The 17,771-nt window shown below is 37.3% G+C and overlaps 1 protein-coding gene across 1 annotated transcript in view; it reads left to right on the top strand.

Annotated features, from left to right (window-relative positions):
- nmu.S (neuromedin U S homeolog) overlaps positions 1 to 17,771 on the top strand; it is a 36,555-nt gene that overhangs the window by 10,473 nt on the left and 8,311 nt on the right. Inside the window, exons 2-5 of the mRNA XM_018242695.2 lie at positions 1,724 to 1,779; positions 8,037 to 8,081; positions 8,166 to 8,225; positions 10,512 to 10,541. Coding sequence (XP_018098184.1) covers positions 1,724 to 1,779; positions 8,037 to 8,081; positions 8,166 to 8,225; positions 10,512 to 10,541 — 191 coding nt within the window. The remainder of the gene's footprint in view (positions 1 to 1,723; positions 1,780 to 8,036; positions 8,082 to 8,165; positions 8,226 to 10,511; positions 10,542 to 17,771) is intronic.

The raw sequence follows: 17,771 nt of genomic DNA, 5'->3' as shown, positions 1-17,771 counted from the left end.
ACTTTATTTTTTTAGTTGGCTTTGGATGATAAATTACATATTTTTAGCTGTATTTCTCAATACTTCCCTATGAAAATGTTGCTGTCAGAGAAGGAAATGGTACCTGAATACATGTAATCATATGTTTTAACATTTTGAAACAGTTTGGTTAATCAACAATACAATCTCTCATCATCAAACTAACTTACTGTGAATGGCATGTTGGGGTCCCCTTGAATCTAAGAACCTATATGCAGTTTTTTTTATTCTTTTGGATGTCTATATATGGAGATCCTTTATCAAAGATGGCAGAACACTGCTCTGGTTAAAATATTATGCCTCCTATACAATTCACAGTATCTGAGGCATGTTAAGCATGAACTGTTAAAGGGGCTGTTCACCTTTAAATAAACTTTTAGTATGATGTAGAGTTTGATAACAATTTCCAATTTGTTTTCATTTTTATTAATTGTGTTTTTTTGTTATTTAGCTTTTTATTACACATCTCTCCAGTTTGCAATCTGGTTGCTAAGGTCCAAATGACACTAGCAACCATGCACTGATTTGAATAAAGAGACTGGAATATGAATAGGAGAGAGCCCTAATAGAAACATGAGTGACCCCCATTTAAAATTTGGAAAGAGTCAGAAAAAAAATAGTTCAAAAACTATAAAAAAAACAAAAACAAAGGCCAGTGGAAAAGTAGTTTAGAATTAGCCATTCTATAACATACTAAAAGTTACCTTAAAGGTGAAGCAACTCTTTATTGATGGAACAGAATTTCTTAAAATGTGGTCCACACACCCATTGCTACATTTGTCAGATATGATAGGTCTTTTAGTAACTGGATAGCATCTGCTTAATGTGATTTTGATGTGTTAGAAAAATAAACACAATGTTGGATTTTTAGGAAACATGATTCGCATATTATAACTTTATGGACAGTCCAAGTGGTGTATGGTAATCTGGCAGAACCAATTAAGATTTCTGAAGATTTCTGAACAGGTTGCCCTTTCGGTCGTACACTGAAGATGGGGTTACTGTGTTCTTATACATTGTTTTTGCAAGAAAGGAATGGCAAAATAAAGAATAATTTATGGATAATGTACTTTGCCAGTGAATTGTTTATTCCTGCATTATACAGTATGTGAGTAATACTCACGATCCTAATGTGGTTTGAGTCATATGTTAGTCAGTGGCAATGGCTCTTGTCCCTTTTTCTGAATATTTCATAATACAGGATTCCATTAAATATGATATTTATTTTCCCACTTGCCTGTAGCCATGAATTGTGCGCAATATAACATTGTGTAATAAATAGTATGCTATGGGAAAAGAGAAATGACAAATTTATTGAAAACCATAGAAAAAGGACACTGTTTGTATACTTGGAACATATCTTTCAGTTCACTAAAAACATGGGACTTCTATGTCTCCACTTTCATTAATCTGTATACAATTATATGCATTATCATAAAAAGAAACACTTCTAAATTGAAAAGCAACCATGAGTGACTATGGATAGGTTAGTGCAACATCTTCACAAAAAATGCAGCAATGTAAATGGTAAAGTTTGAAACTATACTTTTAATGAAGCAGAAATGCTTGCATTTTTATCATGGAAAATAGACCCTGTGCAAACTGTTTTTTCGGCTGTTCTATATGGTCTGAATTTTGTAATTTTATGCAGTGTATTCTATATGATATCTGTGCTGCCCATGGTGATATCAGTCTTCTCTTCCAGGTTTCCCACTGTCACCCAATGCACTTCAAGAGCAAGAACTGCAGCTGTGGAATGAAGTAAGTTGCTTAGGTTTACAGTGGGTAAGGCAAAATATCATGTTACCTACATAGCTCATGGAAACAGGCTCAGTCATATATATACTGAAGTATATACATCAGATGATCATAAGTTGCATTTAAGAGACTCGTGCTACAGGGTCACATATTCTAACTTAAAGGGGAGGCAGTCACAGTTTTCATGACATAAAATGATGACCCTGAACAAAATCTTCAGCATGAAGTGAGACTGAAAATCACATGTAATTTTTTAAGAATAATTGGCTCTGAAATTGCCTAGCTTATTGGTATGATGGCAACAACAATATATATGAGCAGTTGGAGAAGCTTTATTGTTTGTATACATTTTTGTTTTATGGCTAGGGTGGGGCTTATGCTTTGTTAGGGATTTATTATCTGGAAACCTGCTATCCAGAAAGCTCAGAATTACAGGAAGGTCATATCCCACAGGCTCCATTTAATCCAAATAATCCTTTTTTTTTTTTTTTGCAATTATCTCCTTTTTCTCTCTGTAATATAAAAGTCCCTTGTACTTGATCCAAACTAAGATATAATGTATCCTTATTGGAGGCAAAGCAACTATTGAGTTTATTTAATGTTTAAATGATTTTCCAAGTCCTGAGCATTCTGGTTAGCATTGCATGAGAACAGCTATTAAACATTTGATTTTTGTATTTGAAGGCCTTGTAACTTTAAAGCATAAACCCCTTAACAGGGGTCACAGCATCTACTATCCAATACTACAGACCTCTACTATCCAATAATGTTGTCATTTAATTTTATTGAAGTTGTTTGCATCTGGCCTGTCTGAAGCTACAGTGACCAGGACTATAGAGACGTGGGCTTCTCCATTCATTCAATCTTTAACAGAATATGCAGTCTTTATTGGTGTCAGTCAATAGATGATTTACTTGTTTTAATTAATCCTAAAGCTCCTTTTAAGGCATTCTTTTCAAAATAATATGAGCTCTTGCAGACTTTAAAGATTTGGTTTCTCATCTGAGGTCTTCTTCTTGTGCCCACACTCTTAAGGGTAAGGCAACACTGGGCGTTTTGGGGAGATTTGGTCGCCTGGTGACTAATCGCCTCGTCTTTGCGGCGACCAATCTCCCCAAACGCCTTCCCTCACTCTGTGCCGGCTAAAATGAAAAAACGCTGGTGCTAGTCACACGTGGCGATTCATTTTCCGAAGTCGCCCAAAGTTTCCTCGTGAGGAACGTACCGGCGTTTTTTCATTTTAGCCGGCGCAGAGTGCGGGAAGGCATTTGGGGAGCCTGGTTGGTGCAAAGACGACGCGATTAGTCGCCAGGCGACCAAATCTCCCCAAAACGCCCAGTGTGGCTTTACCTAATCCTGTGTTGTCAAAGACAAAAAAGTCTGATTTCCATGATTTAATTTAATCAGAGACAGTTGTGTGTTATGTCTTTCCTGATCTGCTGCCAATTGCCAGTGTTTTCTATGTGCTTTAGCTTTCCTCATCTAGATTTACCTGTACAGGTATGGGACCTGTCATCCCAAATGCTCGGGACCTGGGGTTTTGTGGATAAGAGATCTTTCCTTAATTTGAATCTTCATTATCTTGAGTCTACTAAAATATGATTGAAACATAAATTAAATTTAATAGGATTGTTTGGCCTCCAAAAAGGATTAATTATATCTGAGTTGGGATCAAGTACAAGGTACTGTTTTATTAGTACAGAGACAATTTTTAAAAATGTAAATTCTTTTATTAAAATGGAGTATATGGGAGATGTCTTCCTTTATTTTGGAGCTTTCTGTATAACAGAATTCTGGATAATGGATTCTATACTTGTATAGAGTCACTTTGAAGTCACTTTGAACATTCAGTACCTGCACATTTAGCATGAAGATAAAATACTGTAGTAACGGACATGGAGAAGATGTGAGAAGCCTCATCCAATTCATCTATGGAAACTGTTGTTTTTTGTAAATTAAACGCTGCATATATGTTTGCATTTTCTAACCTGGTAGTAATTCTGCCATGGTTACAGCAGTAAGAGTAGCATGTGCGCAACACTGATGTGGGAGTTAGAATTTTGAGAAAACAATAGTCTATTTTCCTTGCCACCAAAAAATTCACCCAACTTTCTATTTATTCCTTTTGGGTTTTTAAAAATGTTATTTATCAAATAGTGAATTCTAATGTTCCCCCATTTATAGATACAAGTCTAAAAATCCCATAGGAATGAATAGAAAGTGAGTGACTTGTCAGCGCTAATCTCATGTTTTGATATACTGTAGCTGCCCCTAAGCTGGTGGAAAAGGGCAGACTTTTGCCAAGATGATGTATTTTGAAAAACTTGATTGATGCTGATAATGACAGATCGGCATGGGCAGAGAACAGCTCTCGCACACATTTCAGAAAGAAGCCATTTTAATAAGACATTAGATTTAGCATAAAGCCGCCTTACGTTTCCATTTGGGTTTAGTGCCGTTATTTCAGTAGTGACATTTTAATGTTTCTTTCCCATGCCACACTGAATTCCTTTGTGTTTGTCTCTGCATAAAATGACTACTTTTCTTCACAAACTGTATTTGCCTGCTGTAAGTGGATGTTAAACCTCCCCTGAAAAGCTTCATATGCAAATTTTATTCGTCTAATGGAGACGCAAGCAAGAAGCTCAGAAATATGGAGGAATTTAGTGTTGTATTTAGTAACTGTATGGGGGCCGGACACCTGGGGAGATTTTTACCATTTGATGATATATAAAATCCCACAGTTTGTCAGTCACGCTGGGATCATTTTGAAAATGTGCTAACTGTTCCTGTATTTTCTTTACTTCTTAGCATTTTATGGTTTTTACAGGACTGTATTACATTTTTTATTTGAAATAAAAAGATACAGGCATGGGATCCGGTATCCAGCAAACCTGTTATCCAGTAAGCTCAGAATTCCGGAAAGACCATCTCCCATAGTGTAGTAGTATTTTAATCACATCATTAAAATGTTTTCAAAATTTTCTATGTAATAATTAATACCTTATACTTGGGGGCAAATTTACTTAAGGTCGAATATCGAGGGTTAATTAACCCTCGATACTCGACTGTCGAAGTTAAATCCTTCGACTTCGAATATCAAAGTTGAAGGATTTAGCGATATTGGTTCGATCGAACTAAAAATCGTTCGATCAAATGATTAAATCCCTAAGCCAAAAGGCTAAGCCTTTTGGGACCTTCCCCATAGGCTAACATTGCACTTCGGTAGCTTTTAGGTGGCGAACTAGGGGGTCGAAGGTTTTTCTTAAAGGGACAGTACTTCGACTATTGAATGGTCGAATAGTCGAACGATTTTTAGTTCAAATCGTTCTATTCAAAGTCGAAGTCGTAGTCGAAGGTCGAAGTAGCCCATTCGATGGTCGAAGTAGCCAAAAAAACCATTAGAAATTCAAAGTTTTTTTTATTCATTCCTTCACTCAAGCTAAGTAAATGGACCCCTTGATCTCAGCTAAGATATAACTAATCTTTATTTATTGGTGACATAACAATCCTATAAAGTTGAAAATATTTTTGTAGACTTTAGGAATGGAGATCCAAATTACCTGGAAAACCCCAGGTCTAGGGATGCTTCGCCACGGAAATGACGCTCATAGACTTGTATGGCATCGTGCGTCGGAAAAAAAAAACGTGCGTCAAAAAAAAAAATTAGCCGAGCAACAAAATTTTTTTGATGCCCATAGACTTTAGTGGGTGTTGGCGAAATTTCGCCGGCGGCGATTTTTGGGCGAAACGAAACAGGTCAAATTCTTCCATCCCTGCCCAGGTCCCCAACTCTCTGGATAACAGGTCCCATAACTGTAGATGGCTTTGAACAGCTCTTCCCTGACTCTTTTTGCTAACTGATTTAAAGAGATACTGATTTAGAAAATAATAATGAATCATAACATTGTCTTTGAATACTATTTATAATATTGCCATAAAAGTATTTGCCTGATGCAAAAATTTACATTACCTGTCTGATGCTCCATGTTCCTCTGTGAGTGGGCAGCCATATTTGTGCAGCAGTAGTCAGTTAGCATTAGAAACTCTAACTGACTGGTTAAGACGGGACAGTCAGGATTAGGAACTTCAAGCAACAATTACTTACAAAAGCAGACCTATCAGCGAAAAACGATCAGCATGACCTATAAGTAACTTTTAATGCAGATTAATATTTTGAAAAGAAAATATTTAGTGTCAGTATCGCTTTAAGTTTCTGTTTATGGAACTTCATAAACATAGCATTTCTTCATTTTTTATAATTCTTTACATCTTCCTAAAATCCTTCACACTGAAAGATACTTTGAGGACAGAGTGTTTTGACCATTTTAAATTTCAGGTACAAAATGCCAAATTACTCTTTTGTGTCATTTACCCACCACAGTGTACATAACATTACATTTTGATGCCGGTGAATTAACGTACTGTAGGTGGCAAAATGCTCCATCTGTCATTGTGCTAAAGACCTAATAAGTTGCATGACAGTTCAATGGGAGTAATAAAAAGTAACAAATGGAAAGGAACAATATATTTGGCTGCTGTTTGTAAGTTTGCACCTGTGGGATTTATTTCCAGAACACGTAGGAGCCCTATTAATAGGATTCTTAAAGGGTAATGTAATCACAGGAGCCATGTTTGTTCTATTAACCCACAGCAAACATTTAGCAACTAGCATTTATTGGTCTTCTGTGTGAAAGCATAAAGCTGACTAGAGCTACTAGACAACACCCATTTAGTGTAATACACAACATAGTAACTGCTTTGTTCAGTTGACTTTAGATCAGGACACAGCTCATAAAGTTTTTTTAAAGTTTTGTGAAAATAGCAATATAATGAAACTAGATAGTAAGCTGGGGAACACCATCAATACACGATGGGGCAAATTTATGGATAATTATATCTTTTTAGCAGGCGGTAATGATGCACCTCTTCAAATTAAAGTGATTCTGTCAAGGAAAAACATGTTTTTTTTACAAAATTCATGAGAATCCTGCATTGAAATACATTTTTTAAAAGAGCAAACAGACTTTTTTATGTTTAAATTTGCAATCTGCTATGGGGCTAGACGTGTTAGTTTCCAAGGTGCCCTCAACCATGTGACTCTGCTAAACTTTAGTCACTCTTTACTGCTGCACAGCAAGTTGTACAGGGTTGGACTGGGCCGGCAGGATGCCAGGTAAAAACCCGTTGGGCCCCAGCTCCCACAAACCCATACTTGTCTATGGCCCACGCTGACCCTTGATCTCTCTCCCCTCTGGCCCCCAATGGCGGGCACAAGGATAGGTACGAGCAGGGCTTGGAGGGGGTGAAGGCAGAGGCAGGGGGCCCCTTGGTGGAACCCCGATGGACCTCCGACTTACCAGTCCAATACTGAAGTTGGAATGATATCACCCCCTTCACTTTCTCCTTCAGCTGCCTCTCAACAGAACAATGGGAAGGTAAACAGATAACAGCTCCCTGACACTTGCATTGCTAAGTCACTCCTTAGGGTAAGGCCACACTAAGCGATAGCGCGGCGATTTGACTCGCCGCAACTTTTCGCCGCGACTTTTAAACGGCAATCGCTGGTGAAACTTTGGCGCTGGCGTCTATGGGGAATCGCTGCGTAAAAACACACGCGGCGATCTTTTTTCTATTGTCGCTCGAAATCGCCTCGCTAGGCGATTTCGAGCGACAATAGAAAAAAGATCGCCGCGTGTGTTTTTACGCTGGCGATTTTGCGCGATTCCCCATAGACGCCAGCGCCAAAGTTTCGCCAGCGATTGCGGATTAAAAGTCGCGGCGAAAAGTCGCCGCGAGTCAAATCGCCGCGCTATCGCTTAGTGTGGCCTTACCCTTAGTGGTAGATATGAGAGTTTTGAAGGGTTTGGCTCTTTCTGAAAGCATAGAATCAGGCACAATGACCTGAAATAGCTGCTTAAACACAAAATTTACAAAAAAATACATTTATTGGTTCAAGAATAACATTTTAAATGGTTGCATGAATTACTTGCAATGTACACAGTGTAATTTAGTATTAAAAATGATATCATTAAAATCATGACAATCCCTTTATAGGAGCACGGTTAAGGAGTTTTCCAAAGAAGTTTTTTATACAGAGAAAATTAACAATTGTTGGAGTGTTATTCGTCAGTAAAATTCAAACTACCGGGAATCCATTGGTATTATTACTTGGTTACAGACCAAAACGGAATTTTCCTTTTGAAACATGCATACTTCATTTTATGATAGGTATATTAATTGTTTCCTCCTTTTAACAGCTTGGCAATGATTGTTCTACAATCCTGTCAGATTCACAGTCACTGGTGAGTATACAAAAAAAAATATTTCTGCTTGATGTAAATGGAATAAGTTCAGAACTGAATCTGCCTTCATTGTGTATATTGCAGGGGGGTAGCACATTAGAAGAGCTGTGCTTCATGATTATGGGTATTCTGCAGAAGTCTCAGGTAAAGCAACATTAATATTTTTATTGTATAATATTATATTTCTATTGCAAGTTCTTATTCTCCATTGGCATAACTGTCATTTGTCCTGTATTAAAGGAGAAGTAAACCCTAAAATTGAATATAAATACCATATTTTATATACAGAACTTATTGCACCAGCCTAAAGTTTCAGCTTTTCATTAGCAGCAATGATCCAGGACTTCAAACTTGTCACAGGGGGTCACCATCTTGGAAAGTGTCTGTGACACTCACATGCTCAGTGGGCTCTGAGCAGCTGTTGAGAAGCTAAGCTTAGGGTTTGTCTGTAATATAATATACAGGGCTGATTATTAAAATCTGATGCTAGTTGCACTGGTTTCTGTGCTGCCATGTAGTAATTTTCTGTATTAATTACTAATCAGCCATATATTGTGACATTTCTATTCTATATTTACTATATATTGTGAGTGGGTCCCTAAACTCAGTAAGTGACAGCAGCACAGAGCATGTGCAGTGAAACAGCAGAAAAGAAGATGAGGAGCTACTGGGGCATCTTTGGAGACACAGATCTTTACTGCTAAAGGACTGTGGTCACTTGGGCTGGTACAGAAACCCAAAACATAATGTACAACATTTCTAGCTACTTCTTTAGTTAAGGTTTAGATCTCCTTTAAGCCCCAAACAGGTGGGATTAGAAGGTGGTGGATCAGGGATGCATGTTGGTATAACTGGCCATAATTGTGGCAGACTAGGTCTAGATTTGTTGGTAGGCATGCATTGGCATAATTAAGTGTGTGTATATATATTTCATATACATTCTCTCTCATCAGACAAATTGGTTTATCTAGTTTGAGCAATGCAGGAAGCATTTAAACTGGACAGTTGGTGGCACAAGTTTAAACACTTGTGTAATTGAATGCCCTCTATTCTGCTAGTAACCTAATAATGGCATGCAGCTGAACGCCCAATGTGCAGTATACAGCATCAGGGAAAATGCTATACATAAAATTCTTATGTATCCGATCTATGCTTTGTGCAACAGAGACCTTAAACTAATGTCTACAGAGAATGACATTTTCTGACCTAGAAAAGTGAGAGCAGAATTACCTACTAAACAAAGCAAACATCACTTCCTACATTTGTCATGAGCATAAATGCTTACCTGTCCTGATAAATAAGGAGATTAGTGGTTTCTGTAGTTGCCCAATAAAACCTTATCCACAGGGATATGTACTGACAGGATAAGGCGTCTAAATATATTTCTATCAATCTACAAATTAAAAGAAGACGTAACAAGGCGAAGGCCAATTCTCCTACATTTGTGCAGCACTGAAAAAGATGTTTGATACCTAGATGGGCACTAAGATGGATGAAAGCGAAAAATAAATATTAGCAGTCAACCCTGCTGATTGATAGCCCTATAACAGCACCCTCAGTGTTGGCCTGAGACCTCAAACATCTAGAAGCCTCTGCTTGACTTATGTTCAGATACAAGATACAGCAGAGAACACATTTACAAGGGCAAGTGCAAAGTGTAAAAATCTTTGCACTTGAAATGACACAATTTGTACATGCAATGACACCAAACAGGCACAAATGCAACCCAGTTGCTAATTTGTGCCTGCGTTTGGCACTTCACCATTACTATGGAATTTTGTGGGAACATGATGCATTGTGGGTAATATCATGGAGGATTGCTTTCATTTGTAAAATAGACTTTAGGCAACTCATGTCAAACTATAATGGATGCAAAAGTACATGAGACTTACAAATAGATCCAAGCTATGGAAGGGGAAGAAGCACACCAATTGCTTGGACTTGTAAGTCTTGCTGAACTTACAAATAGATGTCATTGCGCCAAAACAGTAGAGTCATTAGAAGTAAGAACTCATTTATAACCACAAGTGCAAATATCTAAAATGGGTGCAAAATTGAGCTTGCGTTGATGCCATTGATAAAAGACACTTGTCCCTATTCACAGGGGCACCTTGATTGATGTAGTTTTGGACTTGGTAATAAAAACATCCCCATCATATAACCCTGACATACAACTGCTTAAGCTTTGTATATGTGCACTTATACGAAGAAGGGAAAGTTGTGCTCACCACTAATTTTCAAAACCATTAGGCGGGGGTGCAATGAGGCTGTGACCACAAAATACATATAGACAAATACAAGAGGTCCTCTACACTGTGTTGAGTGCAGATGACTTCTTGTATTTTTCACTTATACAAAGGTCTGGGTATTACATTTTGATGCACAAGTTCTATCTCAGTTAATAAAATAGTTTTTGACTATTCTTTGCAGGGTTCAGATGAAAAAGAAGAGAGCAAAAGGGTAAGTAGAGTACTGTAGATAGCACATACATTGTCAAGATAGCCCTTATCCATGGACTGGTTCAAAGGTAAAATCGAATTTTTAAGAGTCATGAATCAGGCAACTCAGGCATCACGGTAAGTTGCACTGAGGGATAATTGTAGTGCAATGGTAAGTTGCACTGAGGGTAAGTTGCTGTTTCTTAGGGAACCAAACTGAAATAGCCACACTAGAACTCAGGCTTTCCTAACTAAGGTTAGTCCTATCTGCTTTACTAAGAATTAGTGTATTACTGTACGTCTTCATATTTTGACCACTTAAACGTTTTTCATAATTCTTAGTAGTGACTTATAAAGTACTGGTTTTAATTTTATATGCAAAAAATAATGTAAAAGTCCTTTTGGGATAAGATGCTCAATTAGTAATGATGCAAGGAAAGGTAATGAGCAGTTACATTTGAAGTAAATTCGACTGGGTTAGACAAAAAGACGACTCTGTCAGACCATTAGCAGCAATTTTTTTTAGTTTATCTCACTTGAAAATGTTGGTGTTTCAATTTGAAACTCGGTTTGACTATTTATTGTTGGACGAGTATAGGGAGCAAAGCAAAATACCATGTTGCACTATTAAACTCAAATAGAGACCAATTTACTGGATCGGTTTCCTATCCTGACTGAAGATTAGGTGAAACAGATGAGACATTTATAATACTCACACTGCAGGGGTGATCACTGAGTACAGAGTCATTTGCAGTAGTGCATAGACTTATGCTAGTGGCAGACAATGTGGTTCTTGGTTTGCGGAGAAACACAGGCAGAGAATCCGCTTATCCGCTTCTCAATACATTGCCTCAGCTCAGGTGTAGACAGATGCAGCAGATTTTGCAGCCAAAAGGTGAGACTTTGCATTTTGTGTCGCAATCTGCTGCGTCTGCCTGCACCCGAGCCGAGGCAATGTATTGAGACCTAAATGTTCTATGTTCCCTTTCTGTTACTCCTGTAGTACAACTTGCCTAATCAGCTCAATCATACCTAATAAACAAATAACCAGACTGCAAACAGATTCTTGTAGAAAAAATATTAAGGGACCAGAGGTCACAGTATTATTAACCACCAAAATGCGGCCCAATTCACAGTAATGTATTATTCTCATTGCACCCCATGGTGGTCCATGGCACCGGTTTCTGCACAAGCCTAACCGTACCACCACAGGCTACTAGCCAGGGCATAGCCTCATCCTCTGGCATTTTCTCCATCCTGCTGCATTCCACTGCTCTAAGTTCAGGAAAATGTATTTGGGTGAAGGCAAATGGAGCAGGGGAGCAGCAGTGACGGAGTGGATTCTTGGCTTGTGGAGAAACACAATATCTGACACTAGGTAAAAGAAGAGAGAAAATTACAAGAGCAATAAGGTGTGCAAGATCAGACTCCTTATTGTTCATGCAGAAAGGATTTCTGTCTGGGGTCTGGCAATGCAAGTGTGGTACAAGGTAGGTACCATAGGGCAGGCGATAAGTACAATAAGTACAGGGCCCCAATGTGGCCTGCAGATTGCATTTTTAATATTTTTGAATCTATAATGAACTGTTTTAGTAATATATTTGTGGTGCTAACTTGATTTTTGAGTGGTAAAGTGAGAGTGACGTTATACTTGTGATAATGGCACAATGAGGGATTACTTGTTTAGTCATGTCTTTATAGTTTGGTGACATCAGGAAAACCAGATTGTCTCAATTGTCTTCTGAGGTTCATATTGTGGCATTAGAAGGGACCTGTGTTTGGCTAATTTGAACCAGATCATGAATAATATTGTGCTAATTATGTTACAACCTGTAGCCCTGTCAGGTAACTGTTTACAAACCTTGATGCTGCATGTTTGTGCTCTGTATCTAATAGTATCTTGCTTATGCGTACATTTACATACATTTCTCTGAGAGGGCAAGAGAGTGCCATGATAACATGCACTGTGATCAGATTAATTATACACAGGCTGCACTTGGATTTCTGTATTTCATACTGATACTTTTGAATCACAAACAAATATTGAACCTAAAAAGAATGTTAGGTACTCGCTAGTAACTACAATTTTACATACAATATATTTTGGTAACTGATCTAGAGCCAGGGTTTCTCCATATATTTGGTTTCTCATTACTTTCACAGAGCACATATTTTAAACAATCACTGGGAAGCAAGAACAAGAATTTTGCAAAATATGTATTGGCTTGTTATTAAAATTATTAAATACTACAGATTTGAATAAACAAGTCCTACTATATGTGGGGTCTTGTGGTAATTTAGGGTTATCCCATCCCAAGGCCAGTTATTCATTCTAACAGAATCCATTATCCGTGAAACCCCTTAGGAAAGCTCCGAATTACTATGAAAGGCTCCGAAAAAGCTCAGAGGCTGTCACCCATAGACTCCATTATAATCGAATAATACAAATTTTAAAAAATAATTTTCTTTTTCGCTTTAATAATAAAACAGTACATTGTACTTGATCCAAACTAAGATATAATTAGTCCTTATTGGAAGCAAACCCATCCTATTAGGTTTATTTAACATTTACATGATTTTCTAGTAGACTATGGGGCACATTTACTGAGCTTGAGTGAAGGATTCGAATATAAAAAACTTCAAAGTTTTTTTGGGGGTACTTCGACCAACGAATAGGCTACTTCGACCTTCGACTACGACTTTGACTCGAAGTTAAAATCGTTCGACTATTCGACCATTTGATAGTCGAAGTACTGTCTCTTTAAAAAAAACTTTGACTACCTACTTCGCCACTTTAAACCTACCGAGCTACAATGTTAGCCTATGGGGACCTTCCCCATAAGTTTTCTAAGCTATTTTTGATCGAAGAAAAATCGTTTGGTCGATGGATTTGCGGTAAATCCTTTGACTCCGATATTCGAAGTCGAAGGATTTTACTTCGATGGTCGAATATCGAGGGTTAATTAACCCTCGATATTCGACCCTTAGTAAATTTGCTCCTTAATGTATTAAAGAGAGCAAAAATGCGAGTTCCTCCAAAAATCAATTAAGCGATAACAAAAAAAGTACAAAAAGTTTATTAGGACATATTAAGACATCCTGTTTGGGCACTTACTCAAGCCATGTCTTAATATGTCCTAATAAATGTTTTGTACTTTTTTTTAATTTACTAAAGGGCGAAGTGGCTAACGACATCATTTTGGCACTTTGCCAATTTACTAACAGTAATTTCGCCAAGGAGACTCTGGCGCAACTATCGAACTATAACGCCAGGTGATTTTTCGGTCTGGCGAAAGAGCAGTACAACGCAAATTCACTACGTTTTTGATTTTACTGACCGTTACCTCTATCACCAGACTTGCCTTCACCACCTTAGACCAGGCGAAGTGCAATAGAGTAGATAGGAGATCCTCAAAAAAAAGTTGAGAATTTTTCTAAGTCCCAAAAAACGATGGCGTTTTTTCCTATTTAAAGTTTGATAGATTGAAAAAGATCATAATTTTTTTTTGGGGTACCCTCCTTCCCCCCTACATTTGCTAACATATGGCACATAAACTATACTGTGGACACATGTGTAGGGCATTACAACAACTTTTGTTTTGTTAAGGTTCCCTGGCCTTGTGCAGTGAAATGTATTTGCTGCAGCATATAGGGCCATTGTACTTTAACTGCACGCCGTATGCTAATTAGCAAACGTTCGAATAACTTCGAAATGCTGCGCGTAATTTCGCTGACATAATTTCGCCAGCATTCGGTACCCTGTGCGCAACTTCGGATCTTCGTGAATTAGCGTTGTCCAGACGAATTTACGCCTGGCGAAATGTTGCGATGTGCGCAAAGCCAGCGCTCGCAAATTTTCAAAGGTTAGTGAATTTGCCCCATGAGTATTGCCCAGGAGCAGAATAGTCTCGAAAAAGTACAGTAATTAAGAAAGCAGATACCAGAGAAATGGTATAAAATAAATACATCAAACTCTAAAGGGCTAATATTGTGAATACTAATGGAAGAGTCAATGGGTATCTACTTTGCGGCCATAGTAGAGAAAAGAGCATTAAATAAATATATTCTTCCCTGATCTTTATTATTCTGGGATATAGAGATGAACATGAAAGTGTGTAATAAACTTTGGGAAATATTGCTTTATCATTTTCACGCATCATTAAACTACTCATACAGCAGCTGTTGCACATTAACTCTGCTACCTCCAAAAAAAACGATATCTTTTTAGATATTGTATGTGTCTATAAGGACAGTATGATCTCATGTAAAGCCGTTTTTTTTTTTTTTGTGTTTTGGCATATTCCGTAACTGTAGAAATGACTGTGTGCTCCTCAGAGCCCAGGAGTTCATTGTTGATCATGTGTCTGTCTTCATGTCCTGTCAGTCGTCTGTCCTGTATCCTTTGCTGCGACTTGTTCCTCAGCTTCATGACAGGAGGATAAAGAGGTTCAAAGCTGAAGTACGTTACTATGATTTACACATTGTCCTAGTCTTGTTTCAGTCAGCAATTAATTACTGCAAATGTCCACTGCAGGATCATTGTATGCCACTCCCCCACAATTTTGGGAATAAGACATTTTTTCAGGAATATATATTCAAACTGCTTATAAATTAGGCACCATTGCTTCATATCCGCCTAGCAGTGACATGGTTTGTTTCTTCATGTTATCTGCCTCATGTGTATGTTATTTATACATCTACAGTGCTATAGAAAAGGCAGTTCACAATAGATGTATACATATAATATGTGTGTGTGTTTGTGTAACCCTTTCCTGGTACAGTGACTTAGGATAGGATACACTCTCACAGACCTCGTGCTTTTACTTGCTGGCAGTACACCTCAGGGGGTCCCACTAGGAAATAAAATGCACAGAGATTTGCAGCAATAAAAAACTTTATATAAAAAGAAAAAAAATGCAACAGGCTTCGGGACAAATAGGGATTATTCTAACTCGCTAGCATACTAGATTAACTAGCGCAATCCTTTGGATATAACAGTCCCACAGTTTGACTCTGGATCAGATAAATGCAACGTACAGCTCCTTGCAATATGCCCCTTTCCAAGAGCTCTTTCCTCTAGGTAGCACTTCCTCCCCCAAGTAACTTTCCTTGGAAAAGGCATTTGCTTCCACATAGCAAGCACATACACAAGACGTGTGCAGATACAGGGGTCACACACTTGTATGTGCATGGAATAGTCGTTAGGGTTACAGTTTTCCTGGTCGATTTTTGGGAGAAGATTTTCTCCCAAAATTTGCAAGCTTTGGATTTTCTATTTGGCATGTTGTGGTAGGGATTTGAAAGCCATGGTGGAGGGGGAATGTAATTAAAAGTCGCAGGCGTTATTTAAAATGGCTTCTTTGCGAATGTTTATCACTGCTCGCAATGTAAAATCAGTCGCTGGTGAATATAACATTGCACATTTTCGCTAAGCAAAGGTTAATGGGCATATTCATCAAGGGTTTTGTAAAAACTTCGAAGATCAAATTCAAAAAGACCAACCGAAATTAAGTTGAAGTTTTGCTTGGTTGAATAGGTCAGTTTTCGATCGAATGGGTCTGTATTCGGCTGAATTCAAATCATACGAATCTAAGGAATAGCGCATTCGATCGAATTTGATTCCAAGTTTTTCCCAAAAAAAAACGTACATTTTTCATAGTCCACCAATTGACTCCAAATAGATCCTAGGAGATCCCCCATAGGCTAAAACAGCAATTCAACAGGTTTTAGATGGTGAATGGTTGAAGTCGAATTTTTAAAGAGACAGTACAGACAGTACAATTTTGATATTCTAATTTTTGAAAAGAATTTGGACTATTCCCTAGTCGAAATCAGGTCCGGACTGAGAATTTGAATAGTCCCTGACATTTCAGGTACACAGAGGCCCAATCAGCCCACAAAGAGGCCCAAACAGCCCCCACCAGCCCACTAAATACTGACTTTCTATGGCACCTTATAGTAGCCCCTCTGGCATTTGCCAGAACCCACAGATTGCTGGTCCGGGCCTGGTTGAAGTACACAAAACACAGCTCGAAATTCTAATTTTTTTCATTCGAAAATTCACCTCCACCTTTGATAAATCTGCCCCTTAGCATTAAAGGAAAACTATACCCCCAAAATGAAGACTAAAGCAACAGATTTATATCAAATTAAGTAGCATATTAAAGAATGTTACCAAAAACGCATATATATATATATATATATATATATATATATATATATATATATATATATATATATATACATATATATATATAAGAAGATCAAAGAAAGCACTCACGGCATTGATCATACGATGAATTTCAAAGTGTCTTTATTGGTGCATGGTGCATCACTTTTTAGTTCCTGAAGACGGCTCCAGCTGTTGAGCCGAAACGTTGATCACATAAAACCTTTTTGTTTTTTTCATATAAAGACCTGTTTGGTGCGGTTTTCTTTTTGATTATTACTATTGTTGTCTTTAACCAGCACACAGGCATTGTTTTTTGTTTGTCGGTGTGCACCATGTCCAAGCTTATTATTTATATATATATATATATATATATAGATATATATATATATATATATATAGATATATATATATATATATATATATATATATATATATATATATAGCAAAAGTTTCCAGACCAGCACTCCCTTTTGGTGAAAATCAACAATCTTTTATTGTGACATGGTATCTTATTCCAACGTTTCGATCCCAATAGGGATCTTTTTCAAGGAAGATCCACAGTGCTAACAATCAAAATCTTAAATACCCTAGTGCTTCACAACAAGCCAATCCATACCCTGGTGTCTCTTAATTGGTTAATTGATTAAAATTTGAATCAGTGATAGCATTTAAAATCATTTGTATATGTGCAAAACATCATCTTTTAAAACATATATGTGTAATTTACACTTTAATCCTGTGTTTCATATAAATATGTAAATATATATAAAAATATATAAAATCTTACTGTTTAAATCTTTTCGTGTCAGTGTGAATTTTTTATCAACATATAAAAATAACATTAAACCTTAGTGTTTCCACAAGGTGTCATCAGTGCATTCTATTAGAGTTCGTGTTACAGTGTCCAAAGTGTCCATTAGTCATAAATCCTAAAAAGAGAAAGATAAATTTGTAACAATTAAAAACATTACTGTAACAACCACATAAGAATCTAGGCATCATTTTTGTATCCACTGAAAAGTTTCCAACTGCAATAATCTTATTTATAAAGTTTCCATTTGCATTATATCAAGCAACCAG

This window comes from Xenopus laevis, chromosome 1S, assembly GCF_017654675.1.
Source record: "Xenopus laevis strain J_2021 chromosome 1S, Xenopus_laevis_v10.1, whole genome shotgun sequence".
In the NCBI taxonomy this organism is placed as follows: domain Eukaryota; kingdom Metazoa; phylum Chordata; class Amphibia; order Anura; family Pipidae; genus Xenopus; species Xenopus laevis.
Note: the sequence above shows the minus strand (reverse complement) of the source record. Positions and strands in the feature narration are given on the sequence as shown.